This window comes from Micromys minutus (assembly GCF_963924665.1).
Source record: "Micromys minutus genome assembly, chromosome: 1".
NCBI lineage: Eukaryota > Metazoa > Chordata > Mammalia > Rodentia > Muridae > Micromys > Micromys minutus.
The window spans coordinates 61,585,241-61,611,811 of NC_137969.1; the positions used below are offsets into that span (position 1 = coordinate 61,585,241).

Consider the following 26,571-nt stretch of genomic DNA (forward strand, 5'->3'; position numbering starts at 1 on the left):
CACCCATTACAGATGGTTGTGAGCCACCATGTGGTTGCAGGGAATTGAACTCAGGACCTCTGGAAGAGCAGTCGGTGTTCTTAACCGCTCATCTATCTCTCCAGCCCAACAATTAATTTTTTTAAAATTGTGTTTGTGTGGAGGCTCACATGTAAATGTGGGCCTGTATACCATAGTGTGCTTGTACTGACTGAAGAACAGCTTTCTGTGGTTGGATATTTCCTTCCCTTCAATACAGGTTTAAGGGATCAGATTCCATTCTCCACACTCATAGGTCAAGTACCTTTACACTGGTTCTCAATTTAAGACTTTTATTTGAGTGGATATAAGAAGTGAAATATGCCTCTCCTTGGTCTTTTGTTTTATGAAAATGAAGATACACAGTTTCTTTGTCATTTTTTAAAATTATAACTGTTCCAGCTTCCTTTTTGTTTGACAAGTATCCTGACCAGAAGCAACAACATAGGGAAGGAAAGGGTTTATTTACAATTCTCTGTTTCAGTGCATCATTAGGGGAAGTCAAGGCAGGAATTCAAGCAACTCAGCCTGATACCCATGTACCACTATGAGCAAGCACAGCCAGGCTGTCTGCTCTCTGCTCATCTAGCTTTCTTTACTCTTCCACCGCTCAGAGCCCAGCCAATGAAGTGGTGTGTCCACAGAGTGGGTCCTCCACATCAGTTAACAAGCAAGACACCCAGTCCCCCAAATGCAACCTGGTCTATGACCTCCAAATTTGACTTCCTACGTGATTGTAGGTTGTGTCAGGTTGACATTCAAAACTAACTGTCACTAAAATCATGAAGTCTCGGGTGTTTTACAGAGAAAGCTACCTGTGTACTTTCTCCCAACATTTATCATGAAAAATTTCAGTGCATTGCACAGTTGAGTGAGTCATTGAGTGTCATATGTAACCACATTTACAGTACACAATTTTTACCTTATTCTTAGGAAATGGTAAATATTTTATTACTAAAGTCTGCAAACAAAATAAATACCACAGAGCAAAATTTTTCAGACCTAAAGTTTGTACCTTTTAATGAACTTTTATATAATTAGAATAGCCATTCTAAAGAATGATATATTTTATTATATTCATTACATATCTATCTCCTCATTCTTCTTTCTCTGTGCATTCAAAAATTATAATTGTCAACATACTTTTTTCCTCTTATTGTATTTTTTAAAATTTACATTTCCAGTGTTAGCCCCTTTCCCAGTTTCTCCTCTAGAAATCTTCTATCCCATCCCCCCATATGTTTTCTTATGTACGTCAATATATGTGCCTGCATATTTTAAGTTTGTGTCACATGCATGTGTGAGGACACATGTTCACAAGCAGCACAGTATTCAGTATTGAGTGAACACTGAAAGATAGACTTATGTGAGTCATTTCTTTAGAGGCAGAACGTTCTGGGGTGATGGCAAACTACCAAAACCTTCCTTCATGTTCTTTGGCTTAATTCATTTCTACTGACAGTTGCTGTTCTTCAAAGTGTGGTGGTGCGTGACTTTAATCCCAGTATTAGGGAGGCAGAGGCAAGTAGCTCTCTTGAGTTAAAGGCCAACATGATCTACATAGCAAGTTCCAGCTCAGCTAGGGGTGCATACTAAGAGCTTGTATTTCAAAAAATTGATGTTTTGAGTAATTTCCATATAGATTCTATAGATTTAGTTTATTTTCTGTGCAAGAACTGAATGGAAGCTCTCAAAATATATGCTCTTGTAAGGCTTCCTTCAGAACATGTTTTCACTGTTTATCTCTGCAATCATCAGTTGCTTTACTTTTCTCATTTAGTAATAAAGGAACATATAAATGTGCCAGTTTAACCATTTTCCTGTTAGATACCTGGAGTGTTCCGAAATTTGGATAATACTTAACGTAGCATTGGAATTGAAGACTCAGAGGGTAGGTGTGTGTTTAGTCCTGAATTTCTGTTACTACTTTTTGTCTTTAGATGGGTGTGTAATTTTAGGAGGTTTAGTTTTCTAACTAAAGAGTTTAGTCTGTTGTTTTTAAAGCTATAACTCTTTGTAACTATCCAGCAATAGTTATAATATGCGTTTTCATTTTTTTACTATTTACTTGAAGTTAATGCCTTAGCTCTTAACTTAAAATGTTAATAAGTCTTTGCAATAAGCCAGTTTATTTCAGTCAGGTTTTGTGCAGTTGTCTTATATATACTTTATCAGAATACTTTGAACCCCTATAGGATGTCACAATATTTTCGTTAAAATATCACAATATTACTCCACATGATAGTTACTTTATTATTTTCTGTTCTTCTATACAACCTAGAGTTGTATGAGAACCTTAGCTAAAGAACTGTCCTAACAATGGCTTCTTGTGGCCAAGTCTGTGAGAGATTGTCTTGATTGCTGATTGATGTGAGAAGGTACACTCTGTGGGTAGCCCCATTCCTGGGCTGATATACCTGAGCTGCAAAATAAACAAACAAACAAACAAAACCCTAGCTGTGGGGCCTGTAAAGATGGCTTGTGGTTAAGACCATTTGCTACTCTTGGAGAAGATCTGAATTCAGTTGCGAGCATCCACATTGGGCTCACAATTCCACTTATAGGGGATCTGACATCCTCTTCTGGCCTTTGTGGGCACACATAAAATACATGTCCAGACATCTAGGCAAAATATCCATACACAATAAAATTTGAAGGGGGGGGGCACTGAACTATAGAGTAAGCAAGCCAGAGAAGGAGCAATGCTCCATGGTTCTTGTGCTAGGTTCCTGTCCTGATTTCCTTCAATCATGGGCTTCACCTGGAAGTGTAAGATGAAGTTGGGAAGTCTCCTTCCCAAGTTGCTTTTAGTTGTGAACACCTTTGTTTGCCATTTCCATCATCTTCAGCTTTTTAAAAGATTGATTCTTTCACTTTTATTTTTACGTCTATGGACATTTAGTTGCCTCTGAGGCCTGAAGAGAAAATAGGATCCCTTGGAAGTGAAGTTATGAGCTGCCCAGTAAAAATTGAGGATGGGGAAAGATTGTAGTACAAAATTTCTCTTTTTTTTCTTATTCATTTAGTGTACATGCATATTGTGTTTGTTTGTATGGATGGATGGATGGATGCCAGAAGAGGGCATCAGATCCCATCAGACGGTCGTGAGCCACTATGTAGTTGCTGGGAATTGAACACAATACCACTGAAAGAACAGCAGACAGTGCTCTTAATCGCTGAGCCATCTCTCCAGCCCACATAGTACAAAGTTTTAAAAAGAAAAATCAACTTAAAAGCAGTGTAATACAAGTTTTAACCAAATGCAGTTTGGATTAATTTATTCATCCTTTAAAATTTATTATATTTTTCTCCCCATATAAAGCTAATGTGCATGTGGTAAATTATATACAGCACAAAGTTTACCATCTTAACCACTTTAAAGTGTAGAATTTGGCAGCATTGGTTAAATCACACTATTGTACAATGAGCATCAGCATTCATCACAGAACCTTTTTATTCCTGACAATCTCTGTCCATGAAGAGCAAGTATTCCCTGCCATTGAGATGGCCCAGTCAGTAAAGCCTAGCTGCCACCCCCACCTCCAGTGGAGGGGGCCAATTGTGGAAAGTGGTCCTTTGACCGCCTACAAGGAATCTGTGATACGAATCCCCACCCCGAATGAATGTGATTAAAAACAACGAGCTGTTCCCTACCTTCCTCAGCCCCTGGCAACCACCATACTGCTTTTGCCTCTGATTTAGTGAGTTTTGGAAACCTATTGTAAATGGAATCGTAATAGTATTTGTCCCTTTGATGCTGGCTTGTTTCACAGTAGTGAAAACATTAGTCCTCAAGGTTTATTTGTCCCAAGTGACTGAAGAGAATTTGGTTTGACTTTTCATAAGAAACAGCTAAGGAGACTCTTTTAATTTAAAAGTACAAATAAAAGATGCTTGACTAGCTTACCTATGTATTCTAATTCAGCCTTTTTGTGAGATAATGAGTTATAAAAAAGTCTTGTCCCAACAATTGATCTAAGTGTAGTATTTGGTGGCATTATAATTTATTTTGGTGTTTTATTTGTTGTTTTTCTCAGGATAGGGTCTCAGTGTAACTCTGCCTGTCCTGGAAATCACTATACAAACCAGGCTGTCCTCAGACTCACAGGATTAAGTGTGCACCACCAAGCTGGCTCTTTTATGGTATTTATAAAACAAGATCAATGGCTATATTGGAGTTTACTGTGTTGACCTTTCACATTTCTAAATCAAGTTTGGACTCAGGTTGCAGTGTAGTACAGCTGTAGGAAAGCTGTACTTAGGAAAATAGTCTGTATTCTAATGGTATGACTTCTGCCAACTCCAACTATCCAACTTTCAATCCGGAGTTTAAAGTGTACCTTTTGCATTTAAATCAGTAATGATAGAATAAAGAAATATGTAAGTCTTTAGTTGGTAGTAGATGTAATCACAGTCACACACTTCTCAGTTTTTTGTTTTCACTTATCCAGAGGGTTTTCTGTAGTTTTGGGTTGGAGTTTTATCTTACTTTTCTAGCAACTACTTTCTATGATGAATTGGTGAAAATATTTTTGAGAAAGGTTTTAAGGATCACATGTGTTTTTAGATTTCCACCACTGTGACAGAATACCCGACACAAACAAAATGTTTCATGTTTCAGAGTTTTAATCTAAGCTTATATTTTAGAGGTTTAATTCCAAGGTCACCTAGCTCCATTGATTCTGGGCTAAAGCGTGAGGCAGGGCATCATGGTGAAAGCATATTATGAAGAAAAATTACTTTGTGACCAATAGGAAGCTGACACATACAAGGCATCATATATACCTTTTCTTTTTTAAACCATTGGTGCTTTTATTTTTATTTTTAGGATTTATTTTATATATAATTACACTGTCGCTGTTTTTATACACACCAGAAGAGGGGATCAAATCTCATTACAGAAGGTTGTGAGCCACCATGTAGTTGGCGGGAATTGAACTCAGGACCTGGAAGAGCAGCTAGTGCTCTTAACCCCTGAGGCATCTCTCCAGCCCCCAAAATAAACCTTTTTTAAAGGCAACCTCCAGTGACCTAGGCCCTGCGTGTAGTTTTCACACCCACTTTTCACTTTTCACTTTTAACAAAGAGTCCTTGTGGTCTAATCCCTTTCCTAAGGCTCAGACAGAAGGAGTAGAGAAAGTCAGGAAAACTAAATGAGTATTTTCATTCATGCTCCCATGCTTTCTGATCCACAGAGATGTGAAGCCAGCGTGCCATTGGCTCCCACTCCCTCAGACAGTTGTGGTCCTATCTTCTATGCGTCTTCCTCTGTAACGGACATGGCAAACTGAATAAAAGTAGCCTTTTCCAGTTGCTTTGGTCATGTATTTTGCCACAGCAGTAAAAATAGGTGCATATTTTGAAAACCTGAAAGGTTTCAGGAAAAATCTGCTGTGTTTGTCAGTCTTCAGTATCTGAGGGACTTGTTCTCCATCAGGTCAGGTCTTTCTCAGGATGTACCCCAATGCAGTCACACACCTGCTGCACCCACCCCCATCCTGTTCATTGTCAGTCTCACTAGCTACCTTTCTGCTATTGCCTCTTTCCCATAGATTTTCATTTTCCCTCCATGAACTCTTAGAAGTTCCATCCCAGTTTCTCTTTAATTGTGGTTCTAAAAATAGAATATTGTGTATGTTCATTTGTTTTATATTCTCTCTTGGGGCATGTTGTTGACAGTAGCAGGTTCTTTATTGACTCACTGAATTTTACAGATTTTGTGCTTGTGAGTGCCATTAAGAATGTTTTCAGGTAGGTATTGTGTGTGGTACAGGCTGCTAATCCAGGCAGTTGGGAGGTAAAGGCAGTAGGAACATCTTGGGACTACATGGTGATATCCTGTCTCAAAAAACAGTAAGATAAAGTTTTATAGCTGTTGTTGTTAGCAGAGTTTCCTGTACCCTAGTCTGGCCTTTGGCTCTTTACAGACTGAGCTTGACCCTATTTCCTCTGCCTTCCAAGCAGTGGGGTCAGAGGTGTGTATTGTACTGTGTGTGGTGCCATGCTTGGAGTCAGAGTAGGTTATAGTAAGTCAGCACTTCCTCAGCTAAGCTTATATCCTTTACCTAAAATTATTATTTTAAAGCTTAACTCCCAACATTCCTAAGCACATGATTATGTTCAGAAAGTACCTTCTCTCTATGGAGAGAATAACCGTTAAGGAACTTTTCATCCAGAGGTGGTCCAACAGATTTACCAAAAATATTTTCAAAAGCAGGCTATTTTACTTTAGATGAACTGACACTTTCTTGACTGTGAATGGGTTATTACACCTGGTTGCATTTGCATTTCATGTGTATATGAACTTGGAATCTGTGGGATAAAAAGCTTAATAGTGACATTGATATTTTACCTGTTAATTAGTAATACTGCCTTTGTGAAAGTGATGGCTGATGCGTCTCGCTTTTCTCCATGTTTGAAGTGTCTATGTCCCAGATGGTTTTTTTGTCTGTTTGTTGCCATTATTTCTATCTGCTGTTTGTCAGTGGCTTTCACAGTGTTTTGGTGTTTTCATCAGTGAGCCACGTTAGGAGAACGTGCTATTAGTAAGCAGAATTTCTCCCATCTTTAGCAAGTTTTAAAAAAAATTGAATAGCAAAGGGAAAATGTTATTTAAAAGAGAAGCCGCCTTATGAATCTACTAATACTTGAATTTAGTTAATAAAAATAAATTTTAGTATCCTTAAAATCCTTTAGGTTTACTTTGACTTTTATTTTCTTTTATTATTACTTGGCTTGAACAGAAATTTTCTTCCACAGTTCTAGAGACAGGAAGTCCATGATCAAGGTAATAATCCCCCTGCCCTTGTGCTAGCTATCCTCTTACCACCTCCTAGTGTGCCCTTAGTATGTGCGCCAGTTCTTACCCTTTGAATGGTCTCCTTATTGTGTAAAAAGTATTGGTTGGCAGAAGTCGTCATATTCAGTTCTTCAGAAATTAAGAATCAGGCAGAGTGGTGCACACCTTTAATCCCATCGACAGGTGGATTTTTGTGGGTTCAAGGCCAGTATGGTCTATGTAGCGAGTTCCATGACAACCAGAGGTCCTATCTTGGGGGAAGATTAAGGATCCCACTTTATTGTTGCCTCTTGAATCTGTTGTTAGAGGCAATCAGGCACAGGGTTGGGATCCTGACGGTTACTTTTTTCTGTGTGGGTAAGTCATCAAATGGCTCTTGTGTCTTGACTGCTTGCTGCCTCCCAGTTAAGTTATGGCTTTGGCCCTGAAATTCCCTTCATCTGATAGTTAGCTAGTGATTTCTATTACAGAGAGCTGGGGGTTGGGAGGAGTTCAAAACCCAAGTTCGTTCTTATTTAAAAAGCCAGAGGCTTGGCTTGGGGAAGAAAAAAGAAAAAGAAAGCTAGTCTAAGGGCTGGAGAGATAGCTCAGCAGTCAAGAGCATGGGGTGCTTTTCTTGAGCTCCAGGTTCGATTCTCAGCAGTCACATGGCAGCCGGTAACTGTCAGTAAATTCAAGATCTGACCCTCATACAAACAAAACATCAATGCACCAAGAACATACATAAATAAACAGATAATTAAATGAACAAATAAATAAGCTAAAGTTTAGGCTCTCAGCTGTCATACCATTTACTGCATCTGCTGACAGTTAATTTTAAAACTACAGTTACTGACAGTGACTTCTCAGTCATTGCAAAGGCCCAAAGTACAAACCAGCCATGGGTTTGAAACCTGTGAACTTGAGGGGAAAAGTGACTTGAGGAAATGGGAGCAAAGTCCAGTGAGAAGGATTTTGTCTAGTCCTTCCTTGGTGTGTTAAGAGGAAGGTAGGAGGCCACAGAGGGGACTGAGTACCTCTTCTGTGATTTTTTTTTTTTTTTCAGGAGTCTGGTGAATAGTCAGTGTCTTTTTGGGGAGGGGGCTGTAAGAAATTAACAAAAACCCATGCGTGGGCTCTTGAGCAGTAGAAGAAAATGGGTTTTGTAAGATAGGAACGCATAGTAGAAGATGTGGGCTCCTTACTATCGGTTACTATCGGTTAGCGTTTTTTTGTAAGGGTTAAAGCCAAGAAGCCTTTATGGACTTTATGTGGGGGTGGGGGGAGCAGAGAGCAGGCAGAGAAACTTAACTGTTGTCTGAGGATCTGTCTACTTAAAGCTTTAATTTGATTGTGTGGCATTTAGTATTAATGACTATTTTGGTGTGAACTGCTCTTTTGAACCCAGTTAAGGAGCTCAGATCAACAGTTTTCTCACAAGAACATTTGTAACATAATTTGTATGTTACAATATGTTGTGTTCATAATTTGTATCCTTTGTATTACACTTCCAGCATCTCAGTCCACTCTCCTGTTTTCTAGTGTGGTGTCCTTGCTGCTGTCCTTCATTTCCTTTTCACCTTCTGCAGTCTTTAGTTCATGGTAGCCAGAGAAATGATTTTAAAAACGCAAGTCATGTTCTACTTCAACCCATCAATATTTTTTCTGTCTCCTTCCTATGGCTCAAGTGCTACCTACCTTGGTAGGGGAATGAAAAGGAAGCAGTTAATGATGGCTTTGGGGACCCTAGGCAGACTTAACAAAAGGAAAATCATTTGATTCTGTTTTTTTGATAATTTAGATTTCTTTAGATGCATTTATTTATTGAACAGCATTTAAGGATGCCTACTGCGCGTAAGGCACTGGTGTGTTTATACTTCCCTTGACAAATGATCAGTAGTTGGTATCTCTGACAGGGAACCGCTGTTTGTTAAAGACCGATTTCTGCATTATTACAACATAGTATCTACAAGAAGTTCTTTTTTTCCTTAAATATAAGGAACATTTCATTTACTGGTGCCTATTTTTGGTGAGCATTCTTTACCACAATATGTAACTACTTGTGGGATATTTAACTATATTCAGAAGTGAGTTTACTGACCAAGATATAGAAGTATACATAAAGTAGCATGGTGCTTCCGTATGCCGGGTGTGTCGGGGGTGGTGAGCATTTTAGTGCTGTGCTTCACTGGTAAATACCAAAATTAGCATTAGGAACATGAAGTATAATGAAGTCTGTACACTAGTTACGTTACACATAAAGATGTATTTCTTTTTGTTTATGACTGTTAAGTATCCAGTCTTCACAAAACCACAGTTTGGTAGTTTACTCATTTTATCTTTTTTTATAATTGTTTCAGAGATTTAGAAATAGGAACACTTTGACAAGTGTTTATTTTGAGGCTTGCCATGGTTGCATATAAAGATGCATTGCTCTGTTCTTGGATATATATACACCAGCAGTACTTTTTGTGTGGCTGAGAAGAGCCACAACTAGCTAAGTTTTTCTCTACAACCAGGCTGGCTCAGAATTTTGGATCTTCTGTACTCAGCCAGAGTGTTAGGATGACAGGTATGTCCTGCCGCACCTGACAGTGCTCTTATCACGGTCTTTGACAGTTTCACTGGAATAGACTAAAACAGGGTGAAAATACGAACACGGACAATGTAATGTCTGGAAAACTAGTGTTTTGCTTATGTTTATGGTGTTGTGCCTGTGTACATATGAGTGCACCACACATGTGCCTGGTACTTGTAGAGGCCAGAAGAGGGAATCAGATTCCCTGAGATGGGAGTTCCAGACAATAGTGAGCCACCGAGTGGATTCTGGGAATTGAATCAGACTATTCTTGAAGGCTACCTATTCTTGCTGAGCCATCTCTCCAGGTCTTTTATACCTTTTGTTGTTGTTTAAAAAATCCTCAGCTGAGCCATCCATGATGCTGACTCTAAGGAGGCAGATACAGTCAGCTCTTTGGGAGTCTGTCTGAAGGCAGCATGGTCCAGGACAGCTAGGGTTTGCTAAATCAAAACAGAATCCTCATTCAACAACTTGTGTCATCCATGGTCTTCTCCCTACACCTTTTTTTTTTTTTTTAATCTACCCAATTGCTAATAGATCAAAATATTGACATCCTGTTTTATATTGATTCATCCGATCTGTTTTTTAAATTTTTAGGTAGGTCCCTTGAATAAAAAACTCGATTGCCATTTTTTAATGGCAGTGACAACATATTTGTATCTTAATTTAATGGCTTAATTATGTGTCACATCTGTGGTCAGAGTTGGCAGATAAGTGCTAGCTGGTCTATAGGCCTGTATGAACCTCCTTAGTCATGTCTCCCTTGAGACTGCTGGAGTCACAGGTGTGAACCTCCTTAGTCATGTCTCCCCTGAGACTGCTGGAGTCACAGGTGTGAACCTCCTTAGTCATGTCTCCCCTGAGACTGCTGGAGTCACTGGTGTGAACCTCCTTAGTCATGTCTCCCCTGAGACTGCTGGAGTCACAGGTGTGAACCTCCTTAGTCATGTCTCCCCTGAGACTGCTGGAGTCACTGGTGTGAACCTCCTTAGTCATGTCTCCCCTGAGACTGCTGGAGTCACTGGTGTGAACCTCCTTAGTCATGTCTCCCCTGAGACTGCTGGAGTCACTGGTGTGAACCTCCTTAGTCTTGTCTCCCCTGAGACTGGTGGAGTCACAGGTGTTGTTGCATCATCCAAGTTATCAGGCCTTTAAGGCCTCTTGAAATGCTTTATTAATTTTTATGAAGATGTGGTTTTTATAGCCCTAGCTGGCCTTGAACTCACAGAGATCCATCTACCTTTGCCTCTTGAGTGCTAGGATTAAGGCATATGCCACTGTGCCTGGCCAGTACTAATTTTGGAACACTGGACAATAAAGTTTTGCATTAATTTGAAGGGTTTTTTAAAACTTTATATTAATTTAGTTGCTGCAGTTCTAACCTGTAGAAAGAACTGGCCTTTTGCTTATTTCAGTCATCTTTGTTATACTTATATAAAAGTTGTCATTTAGTACATGTTTCTATTGTGAGTAATGAGTCTTCAACTGCTGCACTGACAAATGCCTTTAAATAATGCTCTCTAAAACATAGTTCAAGCTTTAGTCATTGACTTGTTTCTAGTCTCCGACAATTTCTAGGCAACAAAAGTAATTTGAGACAGCACCAAACAGCTTACTACACCATTGTTTACAGCTTGGGTTCTGTAGGATTTCTGTAATGGAAAGTTCTAACAATTCTAATTTCTCTGAAGTGTATTGTTCAGTGCATTGATTTCTTTAGGTTTCCTATGATCTTGTCATCAAGGCGGCACAACCGTCCATTGTTCTTACATGGATAAGAGAGGCATGAGTAAGGCAGGAGTGTTGGGGTAACTATTTCTGAGGGTGTTTGGGAAAAGCACGTCAGGTGTCCAAAATCTCTTGAGGCAGAAACTGGCAGACAGAACAAGCGCCTTCTGTACAGAGAGATGTGGGTGCATGAACTGTTTAGGTGAATCTGCATTAGCCACTCACATGTAAGCCTAGCATTCCAGACCAGTGATTCTCAACCTTCTTCATGTTTAGTGACACCCCCCCCCCACCATAAAACTGGGTCAATTCTACTTCCTAACTAACTTAGCTACTGTTATGAATCATCATAAATAATTAGGTTTTCTCTCCCAAGAACATTAGAGAATATTTGAAAGGTAAATGTGCTTTTTAGTAAGAAATTGACCTTGTTTCTGTTTTGTCTGTCTCAGTATTACTTAGTAGCTTGTAATTGGGATAGATAGCAATCATAAATTCTGGTCTTTTCCTTTCTAGTAGAGAAAACCATTTTAAATCTAGTAGTCTCCTTAGGAACCATATTTTAGTCTTAAACTTTTATTTTAGTGAGGTGTGTGTGTGTGTTTGTATACTTGTGAGTGCAGATGCCCATGGAAGCCAGAGGCATCCGGTCTCCTGGAGCTGTAATTGCAGGTAGTTGTGGGTTGTCCAGTCTAGATGCTGGGTCTCAAAGTTGTGTTCTCTGCAAGAGCAGTAAGCATTTCCTCCACCCCTTATTCTTACACTTTTAGAGGACAGTGACTTGACTGAAGGGAGTGAAAGGAGTTCTGTCATTGCCTGTTAGGTTCAATTGTTTGAAGGACAGATACTGTGCTGTCTGAATTTGTTTGAGACCTTGAAGTGATCTCAATGATAAAAGTAATTTTGTCAAAAAATAATGTCAGGTCACCATCATATACTTAAACAATCCTGATTAACTTAGTATTAATAGATATATTGAAGATGATAATAAGTTAGATACATTTTTGTCTTTCCCATTAGACTTCACCCACAAGAGTTGATTGTTAACTGTCAGGTTGGCTAACCCTGGCTCTTGGTTCTGTGGCATACCTACCACATTTTAAATGTCTCGTTTGAATCTTGTTTTTTTTACAGTGAACAGAGTATCTGTCAGGCAAGAGCTGCTGTGATGGTTTATGATGATGCCAATAAGAAGTGGGTGCCAGCTGGTGGCTCGACTGGGTTCAGCAGAGTACATATCTATCACCACACAGGCAACAACACATTCAGAGTGGTGGGCAGAAAGATTCAAGACCATCAGGTAAGGGTCTGCTAAAACTTCATACTCTGTGTCTGTGCATGCATGCGCATATGTATGGCTGCAGACTTGCACATGTGAAGGCAGAGGAGAATTCTTGGGAGTGTGTTTTCTCTTGACACTTTGTAGGATCTGGAGATCTAAACATGGTCCGTCAAACCTTGCTGAGCAGGAGGGGTTTTTGTCTTTATTAGATTGCCACATCAGGCCATCCAACTGGACCCTTTTTATAATCTAAATTCAGAATAGACAATAGAAAATACAGTGTAAGGAGCACATTGTATGCTTATGGGACATATTTATCTATCTACTTATGGTCAAAGGTAGAGAAGGGATTTGAAAGTGTAAATGGTTTCAGAAAGTATCGTTAAATTCATAAGTGATTAATGAAGTGGTAGGCATTAGTATTGCTGGAATAGTTAGCTTTTTCTTTCCAGTTTATATCTAACGTGACAGCTGAGCTTTTGGTAATTCCCTATTTTATATTTCTCAAGCTGGGGTGTCTGATTCCCTGATGCCTTGGCCTGACAGATCCAGATCAGGGTCTGCAGGCAGAGGCAAAGGTAGGTGAGGCTCTACTGCTCTGCACTAATCGTGGGTACTTGGAAAAGCGTTTGTCAAAGATGTAGTTTAACTGATGCTTAAAACCATCTTGCTACAAAGTATAGGGAAAATATGGCCAGATTCTATTTTGTGCCCTGTGAGGAGTTCTTGCTCAAAGAAAGTTAGGTCTGTACTTTTCCAGTCTGCTGTAATGTAAACAGATGCTGCAGTAGCCCCGAATCTTAAATTTGTCAACTGGTAATAGCTTAGGATTTATAATCTCCACACATGCTTGGAATGAACATTGAAACTGGGACTCTGAGAGGCTATGTCTCATCAAAAGAGGACAAAGAAGAAAATTGTCTTCTGAGGAGACTGTTTTCCCTGGGAAATAGAAGCTGCAGTCTCCCTTACATAACTTATTGACTAATACCGATAGCAGGGCAGAGGAGTACTTCAGACACCTGATTAAAAATGCAGTGCTTCTCTGGTGAGTATTTTCATAGTTCTGGGTTAGTCTACACAAATTAGTTCACCTCCTGTCTTTCTGTGTGCCCCTCCTCCTCCCTAGCCTCTCCTTTTCTTCTGTGCTCTAGCTTCCTGACTTACCACTTCCTGTCAGTAGCTGAGCCTATGGTGTCTGCTTCCTTTTTGTCTGTTCTCCTGCAGAGTGGTCCCTTAGGTTAGGGATGTGTGACATGCCACCCATGATGCTGCTAGGAAGAACAAAGTAAAAACTAGATGACAAAACTTTATAAAAGTTGTCGAACACTTCTTCCCCTTGTTTTTACATGTATGAATTTTGCTTATGCATGTCTGAATCAAATGTGGAGGCCAGAAAATAACATTGAATTCCCTGGTACTAGATGGTTGTGAACCACTATGTGGATGCTGGGAAGTGAATCCTAGTTGTCCAGAAAAGCAACGAATAGTTTTTACTGCCTCCAGCCCCCTGTTGAACCTTGTTAACAAACATTTCAAGCTAAGAGGTATAAGAAAAGGCTGGGAAAGATACTAATAGAATCGAAATAGTAGATAAATGATTAATTCACTTTTAAAATATAAGACTTTTAAAATCTGGGAATGGTGACACAGTCTGTGTTTATGAGAGAGAGACAGAAAGAAAAATCCTATCTTCAGAAGAAAACAGGAGATCCTATCTTCAAAAGAAAGCAGGAAACAATTCTTTTCAATCATCTAACCTTTAAGAAAAATAACACTGATCTTTAAAAATAAGAAATATAGCCTGGTGTGGTGGTGTGTGCCTTTAATCCCAACACTTGAGAAGCAGGTGGATCTCTGTGAGTCTGGTCTACATAGCAAATTACAAGACAGCCAGGGCTTTCTAATAGAGAGACCCTGTTTCAAACCCTAACTACACATAGGTGGCCTGTTACATTAACATAGCCTTGTTCATTTTTATTCTTACCACAATGAAGTGCAAAGTACATGAATACTCATTTTCTTGTGACCTGCCACTGTACACAGTGTTATCCTTATCTAAAGTCAGCTGTGACTTTCTCTATCTTCTAAACAAATTTGTTTCTTTATGTCCCTGCTGAAATTTATCTCAATGTAAACATTTCACAGCATATCTTTACTTAGAAGCTTAAGATCCACACTCTTCAGAAGCTAGCATCATGCAAAAGACAAAGGACACTTGGTACTAACCACATCTTTTTAAAATTGTTCTATGCCTAGCCAGTAGATAAATGCAAGAAAAAGGAAATAAAACATACAAGGATTAAAATGTATGAAATGAAAAAGTCAGTTGTAGCTGACACGATTATGTGTTTTGAAGGAAGAAATTCTGATCATAAATCATGAGGATTAGCAGGATGCTGGAATTCAGAAACCTTGGATTACTAAGTAATAGGTTAGAATTAAGAAGTGAGTTTTACACATTCTAGATATGTTGTCCTTACCTAGAAATGGTTTTTATCTGAGTTAGGAAATGAAGAGGTTAAGCTGTTTCCAACAGTGTCTTAGTTACTCTGCTGATTCTGTGATGAAATTTGCTGACTAAAGCAAAGTGAGGGAGAAGGAACAGCAGACAGACTGGTCACATTGCATCTCCATCTCAGAAGCAGAGAGTGAACAGGAAGTGACGCTAGGCTGTTTGTCTTTAAGGCTTATCTCTAGTGACCCACCTTTTCTAGAAATGTTCATCCTCCCAAAAGTTTACACCTTTGCAAGCAGTGTTAACAGCTGGAAACCAAGTATTCAAATATGAGCCTATAGAGGACATTTTAAGACCACAGCCATTACCAAATACCTCACACATTTAATAGGTGCTCAAGATGCCAATACAGAGAACCACTGAATGTTAATGTCAGCCCAAAAAAGGACCATATGATACTCATAAACTACCAGATAGCTTTATGACTTTAGTGAGCAAATTGGTTTTTAGCTTTAGTACATCTTTTTTAAAGATTTATTTATTATATATTAAATGTACATCTTAGTTGTACAGGCACACCAGGAGAGGGCATCAGATCTCATTGCAGATGGTTGTGAGCCACCATGTAGTTGCTGGGAATTGAGCTCAGGACCTCTGGGAGAGCAGTCGGTGCTCTTAATCTCTGAACCATTTTTCTAGCCTCGACAATATTTTAAAAGTATAAATGAAAGCTTTGCACAAAGGACCAAAATTCGCTAAATTGATGATGATGAGCAGAGAAGGAGGACATCTTTTGGAGGCTGAGACCTAGTGTATAGCTTCAAGTGAAGACACCACAGTTAGGCAGAGATTAGTTATACTGACCAGTGGAGAAAAACTGAATTTGTCACAAAGGTAAACCTGTAACTTAGCTAAAAGTAGTGAATCATTTGGACACCCAAAGAAAACAAACACAAAGCTTGAACCTATCTCACTGTAGGCTTAACTCAGTTTCAGTTTTACTGGAGATGTAAATGTTAGTGGTTAACAGTAAAGCTTCTAGAAGACAAAATGAAGTAGTGTTTTCATAACTTACACTGGTAAATATTTCTTAGACCATAAACATTAAAAGAGAAAAGGGTTTTCATTCTGAAATAAAAGAAAATGAACTTTGTACAGTATCATTTTTTTCTTTGGAAACACATGTAAAGTAAAAGATGGATCAGTTAGGAGAGAAATGGATCAGAGATTAATTAATGAATGTAATTAGTAATTCACAAAAGATTTATCTTGAATCAAAACTGAAAAAGGAGGACCTGTGAGATAGCTGAGAGGGTAAAGGCACCTGCCATGCAGCTTGGCTGCCTGAGCTTTATCCCTAGAGCCTACATAAAGATGGAAAGAGAACCGTGCCGCGGAGCTGTCATCCGACTTGCACACGTGTACCTGGCCTCTCGTAACGTGTTATCTTAGGAATCACTTAAGCATATAGAAAGAGCAGCACTACCAGTGGCAGTGCCTCACAGCATTTATGCTCAAACTTTTATATGCTGCTGTGGAGTGGTAAATGATAGGACACATTGAGTAAGCTATTTGGGGTTTCTGCTAAAGTTAAATAGACTTATGACTTACACTAGTCCAATGTGGGTTCCTGTTCAGTAAAAAAATGCATTGTGTATACCAGCAGATGTTTAATAGGATGTTCATATCTTTATTTGTAGTAGCCACAAATTCTGGGCAATAAAAATATCAGTGAAGGAATGGACAGATGGTAGTTTACACCAGTGAAGCAATGAAAATGAACAGACTCTGGTTGCATATTTGTGAATGGTTCTTAAGTGTGAATTGGAGGAAAGAGCGGGTACATTTCTCAACATGGATTTTATGACTCTGTTTTTATCAAATCCAAAACTGTAAAATTAATTTGTAGCATGAGATACTCTCTCTGGATGGGAGGAGTCAAAAGTCTTTTACAGTTAATATCCCATTTTTGAATTTATAATTTATCAACAAACAAGTATATTTAATGAAGTACATTGCTTTTCTTTTGTTGATGTATTGTTTTAAAGCAGGCCTTTTGTAAACATAAGATAGTTTACAGTCCTTCAGACTCACTTCTATAGACTTGCCTTTATTCCAGGTAATTATTTCAACTAGTTTTGATAGTCTGTTAGGAATAATGTTAAATAAATCCCTACAATCTGGATTTGTGTTGGCTTCGATTATTTTCCCAGTTATTAGATGGCCTTATAATGAATTGTCTTTTAGGTTGTGATAAACTGTGCCATTCCTAAAGGGCTGAAGTACAATCAAGCTACACAGACTTTCCACCAATGGCGGGATGCTAGACAGGTGTACGGTCTCAACTTTGGCAGCAAAGAGGATGCCAATGTCTTCGCAAGTGCCATGATGCATGCCTTAGAAGTGTTAAATTCACAGGAAGCAGGTAAAGTGTCTGTGCTTTCCCAGTATTCTATAACGGAAATGCTATGTATATGTTAAATCGAGTCATATATATATATTTAAAGTAATCCCTAAGTTATTTTCTAGGAAAATGTGAACTCTTATTTGCTTGTGTTAAAAGTACACTCTAGCTGGGCATGGTGGTGTACACCTTTAATCCCAGCATTTGAGAGGCAGAGAGGTAGGTGGGTCTGAGAGGTTGAGGCCAGCAAGGGCTCTACAGAGACACCCCTCCCCCCCAACAAAAAGAAGCATAGTCTAGAAGCATAATATTGTGAGTTTAATTAGTCTAGTTATTTTTTTAAACCTTATCTTGCTGTAAAAACATAACTTTTGATACTAGGACACAAAAACCACCAGAAATACAAGGTCTTTATTTTGCTCAAGCTGGCCTCAAAATCTTCATTTCAGGCAATCCTACTACCCTCTGTTTCCAAAGTAGCTGGAACTTCAATCATTCCCAATGCCTATTATATGCCTTTTATCAAGAAGTACATAGGTTTCTAAAATGTACTTTTAAAGCCATCATGGAGCCTAGGGACTTACATTTAGAGTGTAATCAACCAATGCTTGGCTCTAGAGCACTGGTTCTCAACCTTCCTAATGCTGTAACTCTTCAGTAAAGTTTCTCATGTTTAGGTGACCCCCCCCCAACCATGAAAATATTTTTGTTGCTTCTTTGTAACTATAATTTTGCTACTTTTATAAATTGTACTGTAAACATCTATGATTTATGATGGTCTTTGTTGACCTCCTCAACCTCCAAAGTGGTTGCAACCCACAGGTCAAGAAACTGCTAAGGGTTGTTTGAAGATTTGAGGCACACCTTCATGGTCCAAGCCATACTTGGATTCTTACACTGTATGTTGCTAAGAAGGAAGAATAGGAATAATTCACTTTGAAAAGCTCTCTAGTATTCAAAACTTTATATGAGAAGATACATTAAATTTTGTTTTAGTTTAAGAAACAAAAAAAAAGTGAGGTACACAGATGTATGGTTCTCATTAAAGTAATAAATTTCATGATCAAAAAATGTTATATGAAAAAAATACAAATATAGTTAATCCTTCCTGTGTTGTATGTTTGGTAGTGATTTTAATGATCTAAATATCTGAGTAAAATACATATAGTTTAATGAGTATTATAGCCAGATAAAATTGATATTTTGTTGATATAGAATTCTGAAAATCTATTATAAATGATATATTTTATCTTACCCTGAAGCATGAAAGGAATAAAGTATTTTAACTCCTTTGTTTTAAAAACAAATTTTAGAGGATTAGTCATTTTTAGATCTTGCAGAAGGTTCAATGCCATTGTACCTGTATCTTTTTCAAAAGTTTTCTTCTGGAGAAATGAGCATCTATAAGGAGCATACTTTGTTCTCATAGACCAGTTTTGAGGAAAGAAGCCACTGGAACTTTTTTTGGTTTGCCTCTACAAGATGGCGAAGTCTGGTCTTCATTTTTTCTGGGCACTGTACTGTTTTTGTCAGCATAGGACTTTATTAGCATATATTATAGGAATAGTTTTATGCTAGAATTGTGATTCCTATATTGTAAGTAGGCCAGTTACATAATTTGGAGAGTGTATACATAGCAGCTTCTGTGTCCCTGTGTTTGGAACCGATGGCCATTTTCATCTCTCAGTCTTCAAATGGGGATTCAAATGTCACTTAGCATAGTTCAAATTATTATTATTGATGGTCATTTTGTCTTGTTATTACCAAATGGACAATATTGTTTTTATCAGTGAATAATATTACAGTTTGTTTTCCAAATGCCAATGGCTAATATTTGTTTTATTCTGATCCTTATTATTTGAAAATTAGTCTTTTTATGAAGAGATTCAAATTACATTCTCTTACAGAATAGTAAAGTTTTATAAGTATGAAAATTAATGGTTTTATTTGCTGTAGAAGCATTTTTTGTGTGTGTGTGTACAGGATTATTGTTATGGGTAAGTTTGATATTGCATTCTCTTCTCTTTTATGTTTTCAACTGTAGTATAAACTACTATAGAAAATTTTCTTTTGGGGAAATTAGCATCTATAAGGAACATATTTTCTTCTTATTGGATCTATTTTACGGAAAGAAGCCAAGCCACTAGAACTTTCTTTGGTTTGCCTCTACAAGATGGCGAAGTCTGGTCTCATGTAAATCATTTGACGTTATCTCTGTCCTGGACCAAGTTACTGGCAGTGAAGCTTTTGGTTCTATTTTGTTCATTCTTAGAGAAAACAAAGCATTAAAATGGTTCATTTGTAGATAAGCAAAAGAACAAAGGTGGAGTGTTGTGTGCTTTAGTCTGCCTGATTCACAATTTTTTTTGTCTCTTTAAAGTTCATATTAACCTAAGAAATAATGGATTGAATGGTGTAGATATTTTCACACAAATACACAGTGCAGTTTAACCATACTAATCTCAATTATTCTTATGTTTTACTCTTGTGTTGCCATTTTCCTTCCTTTCCTTCTTCCTTCTTCCTTCTCACTCTCCCTCCTTCCCTCTCATACTCTCTCCTTCTCTCCCTCCCTCCCTACTTTCCTCCCTCCCTCCCTCCCTGCCTTGGTACTAGGACTTGAACTGAGTGCAGGGCTGTGCTCATGCTGGTCAAATACTCTACCACCAAGCAGCATCCTCAGCATGGCTTACCACTTTATAAAGCCACCCCCCAAACTCACTGTTACTGGTCATTGCTCATATTTTTCTCATGTTATACTGTTACCATAAGAATCAGCCATTGCTGTTATCAGTAAATCCTTCTTAGTAAGTCACAGACTCCATGGTCATGGACATCTTTGTTCAAGTAGTCTTTTTCTGAAGATCAGCACAAATGGACCAAAAGCCAGGGGAGGAGAGTGTGGAGGGGATGCTCTTTCATTAGTGTGGGGCAGGGATCATAGTCACTGAAATACTACATAGCTCTCAGAGTATGACTTAGTATGATTTAGCTATATGCTCCCTTCTTGTTCAAACCTTTTTTTTTTTTTTGCTGCCATCCTTCAAAGCCCTCTGTTTAAGAAAAAAGAAGTGTCCTTTGGACTAGTCATTCTAACCTTTACAAGGTGCACTTACATATGCGTGTGTGAGTTTAATATTTTCAGATTTTTATGAAAAGGTGGGTGGCAGGAATGTTTTCCTTTATTTTGTTGTTAACATGGTATGCAATTATCTAATATACTGGAAAGTACAGGAGGTGCTAAATACAGTGTGTTATATTTGGAATTGAAAAAAAAACAGGAATCATATGTTCTAACATTTTTTTAAAGGAGCTGAATTAGTGCTCCTGCTTTTATACCAAATGCTACAGTGTAACTTTTCTTTCACCAATGGAAATCATCTCAATTTAAATGAATATATTATATAGACCAACCAACAGTTTTTATTTCTGTATTTACTTATCAAGTCTATTTATAGGCGTTTGTAGATAATAGCAGTGGATTACATAAGCTGTAGTGCCAGTCCTGTTGATGGCTGGTTGAGGTAGATTTGCACAGCCTTGTTATATTTTTGTAAATGGTTTAAATTTTTTGAAAATAAAAAATGTCTTTAAATTCATTAAAAAAAAAAAAGAAAATGTCATGCCAGTTAGATTATTCTGGTTTTGTTCAATCATGATTAAACATAGCCTACCAAAAGAAAAAAAAAACCTCAAAATATTTTTTCTTACCATTAACTAAAAGACTGAGTTTGTTGGTTTGACTTAACTATTGTGAATAAGAACATAGCCAGGGATAACCTTCATATGGTTAAGGTTTTAATCAGATTTATAATAAATTTTGGTCCTATTAATTTTAACATAAACGTGACCAAATGTTACTTCCAGTATGAGCATTGGCATCATTCTCAGCACTATGTATCATTCTTATGTTATGCTTGGAGTCGATAGGATTTTCAAAATAGCTCAAATTCTTAAGTTTTTTTTCTGTTTTTGTTCCCTATTCCCCTCTCCCCCTTTTTGTCTTTCTGTTTGTTTGTTTGTTTGCTTGCTTGCTTGCTTTTGAAGCAGAATCTCTGTGTAACTCTGACTGTCCTGGAACTCCCAGTGAAAATTACCCTGGCTCTGAACTCAAGGAGATTCTTTTCCCTGTTCCTTCCAAGTGTTGGGGTTAAAGTTAGGCTCCACTGTGCCAGCCCCTGGACTGCTTTGTTGCCAGTGTTAGTTTTATCTTGAAGTCTTTTAGCTGCTGATATTAAAGGGAACAATACTGAGCTTATAGTCTCACAATTTTATCAGTAATGCCCTCTGGCTCATGTGCTGTGCTAGTAGCCACTGATACTAACTCCAGTATGATATTGTTCTTGAATTTCATTCCTGGCTTGAAGCTAGGTAGAAACAAAACTGGAACACTAGATAGATTATGGATAAAGTTTGAAGTAAAGTCTTTGGAATGCCAAAGAAAATTCTAGGGTCAGAGCAAACTTTGCAAACAAGAAGGCATTTGGATGTCCTCAGAAATAGGATATTCTAAATGAGCTTTCATGGAAATGTGGTGTGTGACAACTGGAAACAACACACTATGTTAGTTCACACCATGAGAATGTATGTGTTCTCGGACATAGAAAATCCTAGAAAGATTGGAAGGAGGCTGGTGGTGTCTTTTGGACCATGTTATCATATGCCCTAAGCCAGGAAGTCTGGTCTGTACTGTAGCACAGAAGTGGAGTGGTGATCGTGATGAACACATTGGTGAAAAAGATATGGCCTGCTACAGCAGAGAGGGAGAACACAGAAAAGGAGGCAGTCAGCTGTTCCCTAGTGCCCGTTCTTTGCATGGGCCACTGTCCTGCTTTCTGCTTATGTCCTCCTTTTGTCATCGCGACAGTTCAGAGCCCAGGCTTTATTGCTTACTTACTATGTTTCAGATCCTTATCTGGGATAAACTTTTCTGGTGATTTTTATAGAAACCCTGTGAGCTTAGTGATACGTTTTAGAAGTAAGAGCTGGGCTTAAGGTCAATAGACTGGCCTACAGCCAGACAGTGGCATTTATTCCTAGATCTTATTTCAAAATTCAGCCTCCTGTTACTGTACTATAGGAAGGAGAAAATGAGTCTTCGAGATGATATCCAAGTGCGGCAGTTTGGAGCACTGGTCAGCCTGGTGCTATTAACCAGAGATAGAAAGAATGGGAGGAGGCTTCAGAGAAATTCTTACTAAGTGGATAACAAAGTTACTTCTAGACAGACTGTATTTAGGGAACTTGATTATCACAATTCCAATAAAGTCATATACATTTGGGCCTGGAAAAGAATTTCCAAGATAATCTTGGACAGTGCTTTTGCTTTTGTTGTTAGCTTTCCTGTGTTATCTTACCAGGAAGATAACATTTAGACACAGAGTGTTGAGAGATGGACCTGTTCTTTAGAAAGGGATACACCAAGGAGAAAGCAATATTTTCTACATCTGGTTTTATTTCTTTTTAGTACATTTTTCACTTCTCAATTTAAAACCTCTAAGGCATTTTCTCTTAAAAATGCATTAAGGGTAAGAAAAATTAGAAAAAACTTTACTTACTTTTTGTCTTGTGTTTCTTGGTCAAATTTTTTAGACCTTCAGTATGACTTAGTGGAAAAACTTGAATTTCAAATCAAGTTTCCAGTTTTGTTGCATCATCAGTGGGGGCTAAGCAGGCCACACCCTCTAGGGAGGTTTGCTCATTCACACATCACCATAGTTACTCCATGGGGGTTACATCAGCATTGTTAAGGTATAAAATATTAACTGGAAAGCTAATATAAAAAAACATCAAAATTTCATATGGAATAACTTATTTTGAAAATAAAAAGTGCAGACTTTATCATATTTTTCTCTTTTACTTCCCCTCCCCCATAAAGGAAATTATTTTCCATTGAAAACTGAGCTATCAGTTGTTTGGCTGCATCTATCTATGCAAAGAGGAAGTAACTGAAAGTATTCCTCTATTCTACAGAGAGTTCTATTCAAACAAGTCATAACTGTTTCAGGGCAGCTAATGCTACACACACAAGTCTTGAAAAGTCAAGGAAAGAAAGAGAAGGAAAAGAGAGAGGTAACTAATTCAGGAAAGAAAAGTCATACCTGAGGACAGATAGAGTTGTATCACTAACCAACCTGGGCCTACACATACACAACACAAGTACACGTGGAAATATAAAAAGAAGATAAAACTGGGAAAACAATGTCAGAACTTCAACTTAGTTGTTTATTAACATTTTACATAATATTCACGAATGCCCATTTTTCTTGCAGATGCATAATCATGTTCTTAGAGTAGTCAACTTGAAAACTACTGAAGTAAGTCTAAAATGGTTTTCAAGCTGGGGAACATACCAGGAATTTTATGACCAAACTATAAGCTGCTTTAAGTCTGAAATCACCAGGTCTTTGTAGAGATCATCTTACCTGCAGAAATCCTAATTGGTGACTGAGGACAGTCTAAGAATGTCAGGGTTTTATGTTTACTCCAGATGCTGATAAGGATACTTTAGCCACATGCCTAAACTGAACATTAATTTTTTTTACAGTGATTTGTGAAAGAACAAAGATTAATTATACACACAGCTTCTTTGGAATACCAAAGTTTAATAGATTTCTTAAAATAATAAACAGCTCAGAAGTTAAGAGCAGTTGTTGCTCTCTTGCAAGGACCGGGTTTCTCAGAACCTTGTGGCAGCTCACAACCACCTGTAATTCCAGTTTCAAATGATCTGATGCCTCCTCTGGTCTCTAGAGGCACTACATGACATGGTGCACAGACAAAACATTACCCATCCACATAAAAGAAAAATGAACCAGGTGGGGTGGATCAATTTCTGTATCCATTCTTCTGTTGAAGAACATCTGGGTTCTTTCCAGCTTCTGGCATATGGAGAGACCCATGGATTCCAGATGCATATGTAGCAGAGGTTAGCAGTGTCTGGCATCAGTATGAGAAGAAACCTTTGGTCCAGTGATGGTGCATTTTCCCAATGTAGGGGAATGCTAAGGCACTGAGGTGGAGAGGGTGTTTGAGAGAGGGTGCATCTTCCTGGAGACAAGTTGGGAGAGGAGGGGAATGGAAAAAAGAGGGAGGGGATAACATTTGAAATGTAAATACAGAGTATCCAATAAAATAATTTTTAAAAAGGGAAAAGAAAAGGAATAGGAACTGTTGAATCAAATTTGCATTTTCTGTGCTCCCTATCTTACACCTCAAAGCCCAAATTTTTAGTTCAGTGTGACTAAAATTTTCAATCCAAAAGTGATTTGATGACTATTCTCATTCTAAAAACGAAGGATTAGGTGTTTTCACCTGCCCTGGATGCATTAGGCCCAACTTATCTCAAGAATATTGCTTTTCTGTGTTTCCCTTAGCCCCACTTTTGGCTTGTTTTCTTGGCCTCCTGTTGACCCACAGGCACTAGTTAAGTTGTGGGCTAGAATTGGGGCAAGAAGGTGACTGGTTTTCTAGAACCACATAACTGCCAAGGTTCTCATTTGTTCAGTGCAGCTTTAGCTTTTAGCATTTGTGTTGACAGATTTGAAATTTTCTATCTAGTTTTTCTTGGTCATTGAAAGAGAAAATTGAGTGGCAAAGTAGTAATAGTTAACCCATTTTTTACAGTGTACAGACTCCATCGTCATCAAGATCTCTATGGTTTTGCTACTTGACTATGATTTTCTTCTTTGCTAAACCAGAGGGAGAATTGGGAATTTTGAGGTTAAAATCCTTACTTAGGGATTCAGTAAATGTTGTTCAAGGATGCTTGAGGAGAGTTCCTGTTCATATTTCTACAAAGTGCTCCATAAAAAACTTTTCTTCTTTATGATACATAACCAAAACAACAAGCTGAATGAAAAGAAATAATCCAGTTGTCTTCTGTGAAGCCAAACATCAAAGGGCTTTATTTTAGCCTGTTTCTTTTCATATAAGGAAATACCAAAGAGCAATTGCATTATAAAGAAACATTTGTTAGCCAACCGTTCAGCACATTTGGGACAGACTTCTGCTGGGCTCTGGAGAAGGCCTCATAGTAGATGACATCATGGTACATGCCATTGGGAGATCACTTTGCCAGACAGGAAAGCAGCAGGGATGCACCTGTTCTCTTAGAAAAGCCCTTCTATAAATGACTCTGGCTCCCTCCTGAGGGCTTTTCAATTGCTTCCTACCAGGCTATCTCTCACTGATAAGATACCTGTAACAATAGCACTGTGTTGTTTAAATCACACATACATGTTTCTTTGTTAGTTTGTTTTGTTTGATAATTGAGTCCTGTTAGTGCTTCCAGCCGGGTTGTTGTCTGATCTTGTTGCCTTTACCTTGTACAGGTATCATGGCTGCAGTGAGTTCGTGAGCAGTGGGCATGTCAGGTCTAGATGATAGCATTTCATAGCACTCCTCCCTGTGCTGGCTCTTACAGTCACTGTCCTCTTCTTTGAAGTTTCCTGAATTCATGTCTGATTTCTAGGGAACACCATGGTAGTCATTGGTTGCAGAACTTGTCCTTCTCTGAAGTGGAATTATGAAAGCTAAAGGCAGGTACTATTTTTGTGGTAAGTCTGGAGTTCACAGTCTTTAAAAGGTTAGTTTAATCTGAAGCCTGGTGTCACGCAGTCTCCTTCACACCCTTGTGTGTCTACATATCTGGCAAGAAGCTGCAATGTCTTTTAGACTTGCCTTAGACCTAATTTCGGTAGCAGTGCTGTTAGCTGGCAGAGGTCATTGATTATTCGGATGCTTTGCTTGTAAAAATTTGCACACATTTATGTTCATTAGTTTTTTTCATGAATTAGAGAAGCATTTTACTTAATGTCATTCAGTCTTATATCCATCTATGGGATACAAAATAAATAAATAAACAGACTTGTTGAGTTGGATGCCCCTGTCTTCACACTGATCTAAGGAATAATCAAGACTCATTTCTACCTTGATGGAATTGCAGCACAGAATAGCCACTAAACCTTTCCTATAGATTTTACCTTGTAAATTTGAACAAATTTTCACACATACAGGTGCCGCAGCGCCAGCTTGCCCCTGTCCACATACTCATTAGTGCGTTGCTTCTGAGTTAACAGCATGCATTACTGTTTTCATAATGTAGACAAGCTAGAAGTACCTAATTAGTACTTTAATATCAAGTGGTAGTATCTTTGAAGTTAGTATTCCATATATAGAATATTGTTTTGTTCACAAAGTATTCATAGACGTTTGATAGTCTTATAATCTAGAAGAATAAAGGCCTCAATGGACAGAGTGTTTTGTATTTGTACTTAGATACTGTGTTACAGGATATTAGAGAAATAAAGGAGCAATGAAT

At 38.2% G+C, this 26,571-nt stretch overlaps 1 protein-coding gene across 6 annotated transcripts in view; it reads left to right on the forward strand.

Annotated features, from left to right (window-relative positions):
* Window positions 1-26,571, forward strand: part of ENAH (ENAH actin regulator) — a 114,292-nt gene that overhangs the window by 43,038 nt on the left and 44,683 nt on the right. For all 6 annotated transcript variants that reach the window (XM_080909195.1, XM_080909197.1, XM_080909196.1 and 3 more), the window contains exons 2-3: window positions 12,240-12,405; window positions 17,093-17,270. In XM_080909195.1, the coding sequence (XP_080765321.1) occupies window positions 12,240-12,405; window positions 17,093-17,270 (344 nt within the window). The remainder of the gene's footprint in view (window positions 1-12,239; window positions 12,406-17,092; window positions 17,271-26,571) is intronic.